Here is a 15,656-nt window from a genome sequence, read left to right on the forward strand (position 1 = left end):
CGTGAGGTAACTCCTTGCTTTTTACCGCCACGAACGATGATGCAGAGGAAGTGGGCACAGAGGACAAGAAGGAATGTGTTCTAACCACTCCAAACTGAAATCTGCTAGTGAGACACAAGAATGGGTTACTCAGAGAAATTACAAACTCAACTTCTTGCAAAGAGTTTTAAGAATAGAAAAGAAAGCCATCTGAATGATTTCAATTGCACTACGATCTTGAGCTAAGAGAATGGTTTAGGCCCCTGGGTTTCTTTAACCTGTTCTGTTTTTCCTTCGTCGCTAGCAGTGGGCCTCTTTTCAGAAGTCTTACATAGAATATATTGTAAGGTAAGATGAAAGTATTCTTTTTATTTTAATAGTTCAAATTTATAACGTCTACTTCTTATCAAGTCAGCCAGTGACAAAGAACGCCATTGATACAACCACTGAAATCTACATTTCTTTGGCAACTAGACTCTCACATTAACCCTCAACTAACAGAGGCATGTTAGAGGCTTTATTCTGAGCTACGTGCGAAGACCAGCATGACCTGGTGGTCCAGGGCACCTTCTGGGCGTCTATAATTTATTAACATTTGATACAAACACATTTTACCTCAGTGTGATTTCATTTCTGAAGTGTTAGCATTCATTAAAAGTGAGTCAAAGAGTCAAAGCCAACATCTGCAGATCTAGACAAAGAACCTCCATGGGGGCCCAACAATTCCTTCAAGTCTTTTCTGACACTTGCTCAAATCACAGCATCACGAACAAAGAAATGGATGTTGAAACCACTACGTTCTGACATTGTTACACAGCAGTAAGTAACTGGTACCTTAAATAAATATATATGTATCTTATATAAAAAGTCAACACTGATTGATTAAATAAACATACCAAATACAATTTTTGACCCACAGCTAGTATCAATGGTTTGCTGGTAGTGTATGTGTGCTTGACCTTCCCCTTACGTGGTTTTGGCTAGCCTTTATCATGTCGTACTTACATTGGGAATGTCTTCTGTCCGATGTGTCCGTGTGATGTGGTCTCTCATTGGCTCATCAAATGCTTGGTCCATTTCAGCTCCGAATATGGTTATGCTTGTGATGGAAGTTTTCTATTCAGAAAGACACATTTAGAGACATTCATGTTACAAGACTGAAATATCTTTTAGGTGTTCGTGTTTTTGTGTATGCCATTCCCGTCGAGTTTTCACCAAGAGCTGAACCACTGCTGTTGCTGTTAAAGGAAGCCCTCTGCTTCCCACTCCTGGATGGGCTTCCCTCTGACGCAAGGGTGTAACTGGGCCCATAACTCACCATACACCTGGATTAGAGGCAGAGTGAAAAGTGAGTTAAATGACTTCCTTCATCATTTACAACGAAAGGAACACCTGTGGCACTGTAACTTTTCCCACGGCACTCACGTGCTCCAATCGTCCTGTTCGTCTGTACTGACCATTACGCCATGGTAGTACGGTGGCAAAATGCACAGACCTTAGGAGTCCCGAGTTCTGGTGCCAGCCCTGCTACAAACTAGACACAACCTGTCTCCTTGCTGCTGCTGAGTTTCCCCTAAATGGACGACGTGCTCATCCCCATGACGCTAGGGCAGGGGCTGCTGGGAGGGCTAGAGTGTAACAGGAGACAGAGCTCTTCCTCTTGGTGAGATGAAAGCCACCCTGACAAGATGTGGAAGGACCCAGTGTCTGTGACCATCAAAAACCCGCAGGAAGTGGCCCCAGCATGGTGAGCACCAAGCACCTCACAACCGGGAGACAGTGAAGTCTATCTGCTGACAAAGACACACACCGCCAAACAGAGGAGTGGTTTCTGGGAGAAGCTTTTGTGATAGCCGTTAGGATATGCTCCTCTCTCCATTCACTCGCAATACTGACGTGCAAACCAAGAGCAGTGTTCAGTCTGGGTTAGATGTATTCGGTCTTACACCTGTTTTCTTTATAGTGGTCAATGTACTTAAGTCATGGAGTTCCTAACATCTGGAGATGGTGAAATCTGTCACAAAGAAAACAATCGAACTGCCTGCAAAAAGCCATATTCAGAGAACACTCACTGGTGAGAAGATGGCTGCCAGGCAGCCACCGCTAGTTACACACATACACACACACGCGCGCGCGCGCGTCCTTGTAGGAAATGATTTTGTGGGTGGATGAAATGGCCTTGAAATGGATATTATGAACCTCTATGTCCCATGGGAACCATTTTAGGCAAACATATCTCTGAAATCATAATGGAAGTTATCAGGAAAATGTATTTCAAAACTTCACTTTTCATGACCTTTCCAGATGCACAGCAGACCCCCTCTGTTCCCTACCAGGCAGACACCCCTCTAAAATGCAGGAGCTTCCCTGAGGGCCGGTGGGTTGCTACAGTGCTCTGCTCACAATACCCACTATTTCCCAGATACCTGAAGAAAGCGTGAGGAAACAAGAGGGCAGCTGGTGTTTGCAGTAACATGGCCGTGAGCCAAAGAGCGCCTGGAGCCATCAGAAGCTAGAAGAGGCAAGGAAGTTTCCTTCCTTAGTGCCTTCAGAGGGAGCATGGCTCCGTAGACACCTTCATTTCAGACTTCTGGCCTCCAGAACTGGGAGAGAAGAAATTTCTGCTGTTTTAAACTACTGTGTTTGTGGCTGTTTGTCACAGCAGCCATAGGAAATGAAAACAAGTATTCTTTCAGTTCTGAAATCCAAACAGCACAGCTGCCAATCCCATAATCCTCTGTACTGTTAGAAAAGCAAGAAGCCTTTAAGCCTGTTTCCCACTTGATCCTAGGGAAAAATCTGGGAGATAAAAGAAAGCATTTTGCTGCCATGATCCATACCATTCAAACAGTGCTCACTCAATCCTCAGCAAACCAACACCCTGTAGAAGCAAAAACAAAATCAAATCTACTTTGTCTCAAATTATATACAAATGACTTTAAAGTCTGTACACACTATGAGCCAGTTCAGAATGTTGGTGATACTTTAGTTGTCTCTAGGGACTAGGGTACCAAAGACTAGCTCAGAAAATGAGTCAGATTCCACTGGTGATCCCCCCCCCCCCAACCTAAGCCCCCATTTGATATACACTCAGATTAAAATGAACACCAAGAACAGCTCTGATCAAATAGACATTTCTTCAAAAGATATATACTTTACAGATGGCCAATGGGCAGACAAGACGATGTTCCATATCACTAATGATTAGGGAAATGCAAATCAAAGCCACAATGATACCCCCTCACACCCATTAGGATGGCAATTATAAAAAAAAACAAAACAAAACAAAACGAGAAAACAGAAATTGATAAGTGTTGGTGAAGCTGTGGAGAAACTTGAACTCTTGTGCACTGCTGTTGGGAATGTGAGAGACAGCATATGGCTCCTCAAAAAATGAAACATAGAATCACCATAGGATCAAGGAATTCAATGTCTGGGAATACAGCCCCAAAAACTGAAAGCAGGAATTTGAACAGATAATTGTACACCCCTGTTCACTGGCACCACTGCTCACGATAGCCAAAAGGTAGAAGTGACCCAAGGGTCCATCAGTGGATAAATAGATAAACAAAATGCGGTATTATTCTGCCTTAAAAAGGAGGCAAATTCCAGCAAGTACGTAATGGGAGGAAACATCTACAAACCATGTATCTAATAAGGGTTTTCAAAAAATGCGCTAAGGACTTGAATAGTCAAAGAAGACATACAAATGGCCAACAGGTACATGAAAAAATGCTCAGTGTCACTAATCATTAGGGAAATGCAAATCAAAACCATAATGAGGTATTACTTCACTCCTGTTCACTCACAATGGCTGTTATCAAAAAGTCAAAAGAGATGGGGCGCCTGAGTGGCTCAGTGGGTTAAAGCCTCTGCCTTTGGCTCAGGTCATGATCTCAGGGTCCTGGGATGGAGCCCTGCATTGGGCTCTCTGCTCAGTGGGGAGCCTGCTTCCTCCCCTCTCTCTCGGCCTGCCTCTCTGCCTGCTTGTGATCTCTCTGTCAAATAAATAAATAAATAGAAGTTTTTAAAAAAAAAGTCAAAAGAGAAGTGTGGGTGAGGATGTGGAGAAATTGGAAGCCTTGCACAGTGCTGGTTGGAATGCAAAATGGTACAGCTCCTATGGAAAATGTTATAAAAGAGCCTCACAAAATGAAAAATAGAACTACCATATGATACAGTGATTCTACTCCTGGGTATATATATATCCAAAAGAACTGAAACCAGGATCTGAAGAGATAAACACTAGCCTTCCTTTGCTTGTTACAGCACTATTCACAATGGCCAAGATGGAAACAACCTAAATATTCCTCGACAGATGAAGAGATAAAGGAAATCTGGCCCAACCACACAATGGAATACTACTCAGCCTTAAAAAGGAATGACATTCTATAATATGCAATGACATGGATGAACTTTGAAGACATTATGCTGAGTGAAATAAGCCAGTCACAAAAGGATAAGTACTACACGATTCTACTTATATGAGGTATTTATAGGAGTTAAATTTAAATACATAGAAAGTACAATGGTGGGTGCCCGGAGCTGAGAAGAGAGGGGAATTGGGGAGTAAGTGTTCGGCAGGTACAGTTTCAGTTCTACAAGATGAAGAATTCTGGACACGGATGGTGATAAAATGTACTTGGTGCCACCCACTGTCCTCTAGAAATGGGCTCAGAACAGCTCTGATGGGGAAACATAAGACCCCAAAGAGCAACATGGATTGTTAAGATTCACATATCAGAAGCCTCAAGTCTGTCTCCTTTACAAAGTTATGTCTTTGAACCCACTGAAAACCAGTATGTATGCCCGCCATACACATTGGGACAAAGCCTTGAACTAAAAAAAAAATATCAAGGAAGAGACCAAGTGAGCCCAGTCTCCTCCCTCCTGCTGAGGCAAGGTCCTAGCAACTGTTCTGGAGGCAAATGGAAGGGAGAGCCTGTCTCCTTCAAACCAGACAGAAAGACAAGTGTTTTCTCCTTTGAAAACATGGGAGAGCAGCTTCTTTGTAAAGATGAAATACAGAGCAATTCAGAAGAACCCTGCCTGCTGTCCTCCATGGAGTCAGAGCTGGAAGCTAAGATGTGGTGAGCCGCAAGTTAACCACTCTAGTCTGTGGACAGAAAATGCCCGTGTGCACAAGAAAACTGCAAACAGGAATCAAGGCAAAATGTTCTTGCACAATCTTGTCCTTTCAGAGATCTGAGGTATCTGGTTGTTTCTGTCAGTCATTCGTCTCCCTGCTTGTCTATTTTTTAGGACACAGAAAGGCCTTGGCTTTGAATTTGAGGTGGCTCCTGAGAAAACCATCAGCACGCTTGCAAGCTTTCTCTTATGTTGATCCCTCCACCTGGTGTATCTTCTCTCCTTGGTGAGTTCCTTAAATAAGTCTGGCTCACTCACTGAATGCTAGCCACTGCCAAGCAGGACCTGCACAGGACACAGCACCAGGAAGCCCACGATGTGGTATGGGAGACAGACTCAGCGGAACACCGTGGAAGCGCTTCTGAGCTCTGATGAAGGTACCCCCGGAGCAAGGAGGCTGGTAACCTAACCCACGGCTGGCCCACGGTGATCCCTAGGCCACGTTCTCAAGGCCCTGGACGAGTGAGTCAAACAGGGCTTGGGTGTCCTGAAAGACATTCCATGGCCAGGGATGGAAGGGACAAGATGATGACACAGAGCCAGCATATTCTGGCAACTGTGACAAGTTGTGTCACAGCGAGTGTGAAGCAAGACTGGGAACAAGGTTGAAAATAGGAAGGGGCTGTGTGTCAGGTTAAGGGGTTACACCAAGAGGATATGGGGGAGCTCCAGGAAGTTGCAAGCAGGGTGAGTGTTAAGATCAGAAGCATCACTCTGGCTGGAGTGTGGAGAAGGGATTTGACCCAAGTCTAAGGCTTTGGGCATGCCCGGAAGGGGAAAGAGCCGATCAAAAAGCTGCCAGATGTCAAGTCCTTTCACATCTAAATATATTAGGCCATTAAGATCCCCAAAGCAAGGAGAAACCCAGGCTTAGAGAGGTCGGCAGACTTGGCGGAAGTCATGCTGATGTTACACAGCCAAGGCAGCACTTGTGATGGTTTTCTCTGCTCTGCCAGGCTACCACCCTGCACGCTGACTGGGAAGCAGGGTATGGAGAGACGCCACGTCCAAGGACTAGCAGAGGCAAAACTGGGCATGAGGCTCAGATGCCAGGCTGAGTGTGGACTTTACTCAGTAGTCCTGGGAAAGTAGGGCAAAGGGTCAGCAAACACTTTCACTTAATGGATGCTAATATATTGCATGCCTTTCTCAGCCTGAGAAACTTATGCTGTCCCCTGCCTCCCTAAATAATGCCCCAATGCCCAGAAGGGAAGCACATAAGGGCTGGGAACCCTCTTACACTGGGCTAGCTGCAGAGGGCAGATCCTGGATCTCCAGCTCCCCTGCTTCGGCCCATACCCTTGCACACCCCCCTTGTAATTCGCCAAGCATGCATGCAACCAGGAGCTGGTTCTTTGACAAGATCAACAAAATTAATAAACTTCCGGCAAGACTCATGGATAACAGAGAGGACCCAAGTAAGCAGAATCACTAATGAAAGAGGAGAAATGACAACCGACATCAGAGAAATACAAAAAATTATAATAGAATATTATGAAAACCTGTATACCAACAAACTGGACAACTCAGAAGAAACGGGTAAATTCCTAGAAACATATAACCTACCAAAACGAAGCAGGAAAAATTAGAAAATTGGAACAGACCAATTACCAGCAATGAAATTCAATCAGCAATCAAAAAACTCTGAACAAGCAAAAATCCAAGACCAGAGAGCTTCATAAGGTAGATTCTACCTACTCTTTTCAAGTTATTCCAAAAGATACAAGGAGAAGGAAAACTGCTAAACTCATTCTATGAGGTCAGTGTCACCCTGATGCCAAAACCAGATAAAGACAGCACAGAAAAAGAGAACAGGCTAGTATCTCTCACAAATGTAGAAGCGATAAATCCTAAACAAAACCTTAGCAAACCAAATTGAACAATACATTAAAAGGGCGCCTGGGTGGCTCAGTGGGTTAAGCTGCTGCCTTTGGCTCCGGTCATGATCTCAGGGTCCTGGGATCGAGTCCCGCATCGGGCTCTCTGCTCAGCGGGGAGCCTGCTTCCCTCTCTCTCTCTCTCTGCCTGCCTCTCTGTCTACTTGTGATCTCTCTCTCTGTCAAATAAATAAATAAATAAAAATCTTAAAAAAAAAAATCATACACCACAATCAAGTGGGATTTATTCCTGGGACACAAGGGTGGTTCCATATTTGCAAATCAATTGACATGACAGATCACATGACTAAGAGAAAGGATAAAAACCATATGATGATTTCAACAGATGTAGAAAAAGCATCTGACAAAGTACAACACCCATTCATGATTAAAGAAAAAAAAAATCCTCAACAAAGTAGGTCTAGAGGAAACATGCCTCAATATATTAAGGGCCTTATATGGAAAACACACAGCTAACATCATAGTCAATGGGGAAAAACTGATAGCTTTTATCCTAAGGTCAGGAACAAGAAGACAAGGATGTCCAGTCTTGTCACTTTATTCAACATACTACTAGAAGTCCTAGCCACAGCAATTAGACAACAGAAAGAAATAAGAGGCATCCAAATTGGCAAAGAAGAGCTAAAACTTTCACTGTTTACAGATGACATTCTACATATAGAAAACCCTATAAAGAGTCCACTCCAAAACTATGAGAACTGATAAATGAATTCAATAATGTCACAGGATACAATATTAATGTGCAGAAATCTGTCGCATTTCTACGTACCAATAATGAAGCAACAGAAAGAGAAATTAATGAAACAATCCCATTTACAATTGCACCAAAACAATCCACTATCTAGGAATATACTTACACAAAAAGGTGAAAGATCGGGGCGCCTGGGTGGCTCAGTAGGTTAAAGCCTCTGCCTTCGGCTCAGGTCATGATCCCAGGGTCCTGGGATGGAGCCCCGTGTCGGGCCTGCTTCCTCCTCTCTCTCTGCCTGCCTCTCTGCCTACTTGTGATCTCTGTCTGTCCAATAAATAATAAATAAAATCTTTAAAAAAAAAAAAAAAAGAAAAGAAATATGTAGATGGTTATATGCATATACTGTGCCAAAAGGTGAAAGATCCGTACTCTGAAAAGTGTAGAAATTCAAGATGATGCAAAGAATGGACAGACATTCCATTCTGATGGGTGGAAAAAACAAATATTATTAAAATGTACATACCACCCAAAAGCAATCTATACATTTAATGCAATCGCGATCAAACAACCAATAGCATTTCTCACAGAATTAGAACGAACAATTCTAAAATTTGTGTGGAACGACAAAAGACTTCGAGTAGCCAAAACAATCTTGAAAATAAACAAACAAAACCGGAGGTATCGTAATCCCTGATTTTGTTACATTACAAAATGGTAGTAATTAAAACAGTATGGTACCGGTATTAAAATAGGCCACACAGATCCATAAAACATAATCGAATACCCAGAAATAAACTCACAACTATGTGGTCGATTGCTCTATGACAAAGCAGGAAAGAATGTCCAGTGGGAAAAAGATCGTCTCTTCAACAAATGGTGTTGGGAAAACTGGACAGCCACACGCAGCAGAATGAAACTGGAGCACTTTCTCATAATATGCACAACACTAAACTTGAACTTTGGATTAAAGATGTAAATGTGAGACCTGAAACCCTAAAAATCCTTGAAGAGAGCACAGGCAGTAATCTTTTTGCCACGGCCTACAGCCAATTTTTCTGGTAGGTCTCCTGAGGCAAGGGCAATAAAAGCGAAAATGAACTCGGGACCACATCACAATAAAAAGCTTCTGACTGGCAAAGGAAATAATCAACAAAACTAAAAGGCAACCTACTGAATGGAGAAGATATCTGCAAATGACACATCTGATAAAGGGTTCATATTCAAATATATAAAGAACTGATCCAACCCAACCTCCAAAAATCCGCAAATAATCTAATTAAAATGTGGGCTGAAGACAAGAACAGACATTTCTGTAAAGAAGACATCCAAATGTGCAACGGACACACGAAAATATCCTGAACATCACCCGTCATCAGGGAAATGGAAAAATCAAAACTACAATAAGGGATCACCTCAGCTTCCAGAAGGGCTAAACTCAACAGCATAAGAAACGGGTGTTGGCGAGGATGTGGAGGAAGGGGAACACTCTTGCTCTAGTGGTGGGAATGCAAGCTGGTGCAGTCACTGTGGAAAACCGTATGGACATTCCTCAAAAGATTAAAACTACAAGGGTGCCTGGGTGGCTCAGTCGTTAGGCGTCTTTCTTTGGCTCAGGTTATGATTTGAGAATCCTGGGATCAAGCCCTGCATCGGGCTCCCTGTTCAGGAGGGAGTCTGCTTCCCTTCCTCTTTCTCTCCTCTGCTTGTGTTCCCTTTCTCATCTTGTGTGTCTGTCAAATAAATAAAATGTTTAAAGAAAAATTAAAACTAGAACTACCCTATGACCCAATAATTGCACTACTGGGTATTTACCCAAAGAACAAAAATAAAAATTCAAAGGGATACATGCACACTGATGTTTATAGCATTATTTATGATAGCCAAGATATGGAAATAGTCCAAGTGTGCAATAACTGATGAATGGATAAAAAGATATGGTCTATATACACACTGGAATATTACTCAACCATCAAAAGGAATGAAATCTTGCTATTTCCAAGGACATGGGTGTAGCCAGAGAATATTATGCTAAGTGAAATATAGGAGAGAAAGAAAAATATCATATGATTTCAGTCATATGTGGGATTTAAGAAACAAAAGTAATGAACATGGGAGGGGGGCAAAAAGAGAGGTAAACCAACACACAGGCTCTTAACTAGAGAGAAAACAGAGATGGTCACCAGAGGGGAAGCAGGCGAGGGGATGAGTTACACAGGTGATAGGGAGTAAAGAGTGCCGTTATCATGATGGAAAAAAAAAAAAAAAAAAAACACCCATAATAAAATAAATTAAAAAAATAAAAACAGAAAACCTTACAGTTCAAAAAGTCTTGTGTGACTTTGGTCACAACATTGTCTCGGCCGAGTGTTTAGGTGTCAAAAAGAGTAAATTTTGATAACCTCTCCGTCATGGTCGCTCATATCTCTTTCGCTCCCTTCAGAGTCCGTTCCCAAGTCCCCACCTTACCTTCCTGGGCTGGCCTTACACTGGGGAGAGAAGTGATCCTCTCTCAAAATCTGTTCGGGGGACAAGGCGGTGCTCTAGAACGGACACTCTCAAAGGAAGAGCCTCGGCTGGATTCGGTTTCTAAGTCTCGGTCGTCTAAAACTCTGTGACATGCCCGTTCCCTTCTGTGGGTCTCGGTTGCCCCTTGAGCACAGTCTCACGCAAGGTCACGGTCTTCTCCGGCCCCTCCGGCCCTAATTCAGAAAGTCTCGACCGATAGGCCCCACCCAGTCCCCTACTCTCCCGCCCAGCAGCCGTTAGAAAGGCAGCCTCCCAAGAGGAGGTCGCGATCCTTACCCGTCCGTGGGTGATCCCCTGCGCGACTCCGGCGTTTACACCGAAAGACCTCCGGCCTCGGCGGCCACCTTTTTCTCCCCGCCCGCATGAGCAGAGGATCTGCCGAGATGCCTCCGCCGAGAGGATTGGCTCAGCTCAGTGCCAGCTCAACCAATCGGTGCTCAGAACATGATCCTGCCCAATGAAGCCAGGTCTCTGCAGGGAGCGCGCAGCCCCCGAGCCCCGCGCCTGGCGTTTGTCCGGTTAGACCCGCCCACCACAGCTCTACGCCAATGGGGAGCGGCGCCCCGCGCGCGGGACGGTGGGAACAGCGCCGAATCAGTGTGTACGTCGGTTGCCGTAACAACGGCCCGCGGAGTCCATCGGCAATGGTGAGTGGGGGCCGCCCTTTGGTGCCCCGCGCCCAGAGGCTGAGCTCTTCCCAGGCCTCATCTGGCCCTGGCAGCTCTCCGGCGCCGTTCTCGGCTTTGGACTGACCCTCCTTCCTCTGAGCTCTTTCCCGGAAGGGTAGGGTAGAGACGCTGGCCGTCCACCTGGGCCTGTGATTGTCCGCTGCCTCCCCTTCATCCACTATGCGCCCACCCATCCCTCGGGCTCCCCTGGCCTTCCCCTGCCAGCCCCCTCGGTGACCGCCCTTGGTCAAAGAAAACTCGGGTTACCCGCATGCTCAGACCCTTCAGACCCTGACCTGCTGGCCGCCTTGCGCTACCGAAGTTTACCCACAGAACCGGGAGAGGTTTATTATGTTTGTTAACGTGCACTCTAAATAAGTACAGGGACAATTGGGAGACGTTTAAGCTTCTTGAAGGAGGCAAAGATGTGTCGAGAGGATGGAGTTTTATTATTCGGTATTGGCAGAATATATACCTTAGCTACGTAGTAATATTTGACGAAATGTAGAAGTAATCACAAAGTCGGAGTACATAGAAGGAAGTGGAATACTGCGAGCGGGTGTTATAAGGACATAACCAAAATTAGGGTCCCCCAACTCAAGGGTAGCTGATTATCTGTACAGTTATCCACAGCTCCTTGGCTGGATCTCTTTGGAGATGATTTTCAATAAAAGATGTCCAAAGGAACAAAGGGTCTCCTTGCTTCTAGAAACAACAGGAAAGAAGAGGGAAAGATAGACGTGCATGGAAAGAATCATTGTTCTTTCCAGTAAAGCATTGCACTTTCTGTTAAGCAAGGCTTTGGAATTGCTTGGTATAAATATTGTTAAAACACTTTGTAATTATTTTATGTAAAATATGGATTGTATCACATAATATTGTGCTTCTATGTTTGTAAAATATCTAAAGGCCTCTAACTTTAAGAAGGCAAGCATGGCATCGTCTGCCCAGCGAAAAAGGATGAGTCCTAAGCCAGAGCTCACTGAAGAGCAGAAGCAGGAAATCCGGGAAGCTTTTGACCTCTTTGATGCGGATGGGACTGGGACCATAGATGTTAAGGAACTTAAGGCAAGCCCTTTACATTCCCATTGTGCTGCCTTGTCTTTCCTCTACTTCTTCATCTTCTTTCCCTGTCACCGTTCTCCCCCTTTTGCCCTCTTCTGCCTGCAGAAAGGATCAGCAGACGATGTACTATGCTGTTTTCGGTCTTTACTTACCTCAAGTGTTATAAAATAAAATTGAGCACAAATATCAATCTGCATCATGTTGTAGTATTTCCCAATCATTTCAACTTGATTGTCTCAGATGCTGGCTTGATACTCTCCGTGCTCTCATTTTTGCTCCTGCAAAGGTTAGCTGTGTCTATTGAGATGGTCCTGTTTTCATTGTAGGTGGCGATGAGGGCTCTGGGCTTTGAACCCAAGAAAGAAGAGATCAAGAAAATGATAAGTGAAATTGATAAGGAAGGGACGGGAAAAATGAACTTCAGTGACTTTTTGACTGTGATGACTCAGAAAATGGTAAGTTAGCTGGGATAGCTAGCATATTTTCCAAGCATACTAGTGAACAAATTTGAATCTAGGTATAAAAATATCTTCACTGAAGAAAACGTGATACAGACTGGAGGGTTCAGCTGAGAAAGTATAGTACTGATGACTGACAGGATGCTTACATTCTACTTGGTTTTCTTCAAGGCCGCAGAATCACAGGAAAAGTCAGCTTACCCTCTGTAAACTCATACGAGTACGAGTGCTGTCACTCTTGTGATTATTTTTCTCCAACTGATATGTCACTGTGACACGCACAAGCAGGAAATGCTGTAAGCGCCAGCAATATCGCACCGCCTGACAAGATGAAATGCCTATACTTTAAAGGTCAAAATTCTGTTCTCTCTCGTTTATTCTGCGAAGCTTTAGCCTGAGGACAGGTTACCTCGACAGCTTTGTTTTTTCCTGCACCGGGAATTGGCCATTCAGCACTTTCACCCATTGTCTAGTCCCTCAGATGTCACCATTTGACAGGATCCAATGGGTCAAGAAAGACAGCGTGACCTGAAAAAGCCACTTCACTCCCCTGCATGTCATCGCCCTGCCCAGGCTGTGTGTTTATGCGCCCCGTGGGCCATTGCTCCTTCATTGCCTTTCTGACTCCTGTCTTGTGTGGCTCGGCTGCTTGACTGGCCTGCGGAAAAGTAGCTCCATGTGTGTCTCAGGTCACGGGACTGTTCCCGTGATAATTCTGTTGCTTTGAAAACATCTAATCCTACCTGTATTTTTTGTGTGTGTACTAATTTAAGAGATCAGAAAGCTTAACATTCTGTAACTACCTAGTTCCCACATTGAAGGTGGGTTCCCCGATTGCTCTTATTAGACGGGTTCTCTCTATCTTCAGCTACTTTTCAGGAATTTCTGGAGTTTGAGTTCTTGGAGATTTTTCTGTCTTCCTCTTAGAGTACTTGGGATCCCAGGAACTCTCTGCAGTCCCACAACAAGTTCAATGGCCCTCTCTGTGCTCCCTGCATCTCCCTACCCCTGCCAAGAGGGTCCCCTCCACCAGCTTAAGCGGTATATTTTCCCCTAGCTTTAACTCTACCCTCCTACTCCTATTTCTCTTTGGTTTGTACAGAAGGAATGTTTTAAGTCAATCCTTTATATTTCTTTTTCTTTTTTTTTTTTATAATAACATCACTGACTTTGTGCTCTTCTATCTGGGATGATGTTGATCTCTGGTGAGCTAAGACTTCTGTGGCGAAGGCTATCATCAAGACCATGTGAAGGGGTGAGGTGGTAGTGGGGCGGTCGCATGACTAATTGCCCCTGTGTTTTCTGATTTACTTGTTAAGTCTGAAAAAGATACCAAAGAAGAAATTCTGAAAGCCTTCAAGCTCTTCGATGATGATGAAACTGGGAAGATATCATTCAAAAATCTAAAGCGCGTGGCCAAGGAGTTGGGTGAGAACCTCACTGATGAGGAGTTGCAGGTTTGTAAGGCATCAGACTGGACTTCAATTCCTGCTTGGAGCCCCTGAGTTTTATTTTCTCTGATGTGTGCCCTAGTGTGAAGGGAAAGTGGTATTCCCTCACCCCTCTGTTGGCCACTTAATTTCTCCTTTGATAGTGTGACAAACCTATGGGCCCCACTCCCAGAAAAATGCACACAGATACATTCTTACTTACTATTTTAGGTTTTAGGAATTCCCCTGGTCAGGATGATCTTCAGGTTCTCTTCTAGATGACATGTGTGACAAAGTATTGCTTGATTTTTAAATAACTGTTTGGTAGCCAAGCTGTTACAAAAAGTGCATTATTTGCATTGGGTGGACCACAACCGTCTATTCATGTAACATTATAAAGACCTACTGCTCAGTCATAATTTAGTTACATTAATGAATTAATCTAAGCTGATTCTTCATTATCCTGCAGGAAATGATCGATGAGGCTGATCGAGACGGAGATGGAGAAGTCAACGAGCAGGAGTTCCTGCGCATCATGAAAAAGACCAGCCTTTACTGAGATCGGTCTCTTCTTTTCATATTGTGTGAAACCTGCGTTTTGAGAACATAAACTATTTTCTCCTACTCACCTCCCTGTATGACTTCAGTAACAATCTTGGATCTCTTTTAGGTACCTGAAAGTGTTCTTTGACATTTAAGTTCTTTGTAAGGTGATCTGCTGATTGCTTCAATTCCTCAGAGCAGAACAAGAGCACATTAGGGTGGTGAAAACGGTCTTAAAGCTTTCACCCACCTGCACTCCTGCCTTTTAATCACCTCACTCGTTCATGCATTTCCACACTGATGCCACCACAGAATGACTTCTTAGACAAGCACATGTTGTACCCATGCCACCAGAAGCAAGGGGCATCTCCTTGATGTTTCTAGTTATAACTGACAGCTGAGTGCAGCTTTCTCTTTTATAAAACCCAGTGAACCTACTCACGTGCATTTGGATGTGTATTTGTGCTATTTGTTTTGTCTTAAAAATAAAGCCTTTCTTAATTTAAGCTTCTGTTCTCTAGGGATGAGTTCTTTGGCCTTGACTGTGAGTTCATTTTCTAAACCACTGTGTCGAAGGCAGCCCGTTAGTTCCCCAAGTCCTTCACAGCCCACAGGCAGGAAATGAAACCAACCTTTACTATTAAATTGTTTCTTGCCTTGGGAATTTGTCAGGGTTAAAAGTAGCAGAATTTCCATTTATCTACAGCTAAATGCTGCCTTAACAAGAGTTTGGGCAAAGTATAAGGCTGAGAGTCCTATTGGTCATTTGTACTTGGACAAATTGGGGAAAGGCAAGTCACTATGCCAGTAGGTTGAATTCAGCCAGCCTGTGGTCAGTGTCTCAGACCTCAGTGTTAGGTTGGGCTGAGTGACCTTGTCCAGCCTCCTCTGGGCCCTGCATGGCATGGCCTATAAGAGAAGCCCTGGCAGGGAAAATTAAAGTCTTTGCCCCAGGCTGGGTGAGGATCAGGAAGGGTCAAGGGGAAATGGAAAGCCTGTAGAGGGAGAGAATAGGTTTTAAACTCTGAGGACATCCTAATCCCAGCGTGGGGTTGTCTGATACAGATAGCAAAGAGAACACCTAAGTCCATTTGAATTTCAGATCGGGTTTTTTTTTTAGTATAAGTATATCCCATTTGGACTTTTTGTTATTTATCCACTGTTGATCTGAAATTTAACTTGACTTGGGTTTTCTGTATTTCACGTGGTACCCTTATATGGGGAGCAGGTAAAGAGGTATGGCTCTGGGC

General features: G+C 44.0%; 2 protein-coding genes across 4 annotated transcripts in view; one reads left to right on the top strand and one right to left on the bottom strand.

Annotated features, from left to right (window-relative positions):
- NSDHL (NAD(P) dependent steroid dehydrogenase-like) overlaps nucleotides 1-10,622 on the bottom strand; it is a 29,884-nt gene extending 19,262 nt beyond the window's left edge. For 2 of the 3 annotated variants that reach the window (XM_059384996.1, XM_059384994.1), the window contains exons 1-2: nucleotides 10,519-10,622; nucleotides 985-1,095 (exon numbers count right to left, since the gene is read on the bottom strand). In XM_059384996.1, the coding sequence (XP_059240979.1) occupies nucleotides 985-1,056 (72 nt within the window). In that variant the 5' untranslated portion in view covers nucleotides 1,057-1,095; nucleotides 10,519-10,622. Of the gene's footprint in view, nucleotides 1-984; nucleotides 1,096-7,882; nucleotides 8,066-10,518 lie in introns of all 3 variants that reach the window. The other variant, XM_059384995.1, reaches the window with a different exon arrangement.
- Nucleotides 10,623-10,775: 153 nt separating this feature from the next.
- Nucleotides 10,776-14,912, top strand: CETN2 (centrin 2). The gene is made up of 5 exons (XM_059386246.1): nucleotides 10,776-10,889; nucleotides 11,820-11,978; nucleotides 12,302-12,430; nucleotides 13,753-13,890; nucleotides 14,333-14,912. The coding sequence occupies exons 1-5, from the start codon at nucleotides 10,791-10,793 to the stop codon at nucleotides 14,420-14,422; spliced, it is 615 nt and encodes a 204-aa protein (XP_059242229.1). The 5' UTR covers nucleotides 10,776-10,790; the 3' UTR covers nucleotides 14,423-14,912.
- The last annotated feature ends 744 nt before the right edge of the window (nucleotides 14,913-15,656 follow it).

Source organism: Mustela nigripes, chromosome X, assembly GCF_022355385.1.
Source record: "Mustela nigripes isolate SB6536 chromosome X, MUSNIG.SB6536, whole genome shotgun sequence".
In the NCBI taxonomy this organism is placed as follows: Eukaryota; Metazoa; Chordata; class Mammalia; order Carnivora; family Mustelidae; genus Mustela; species Mustela nigripes.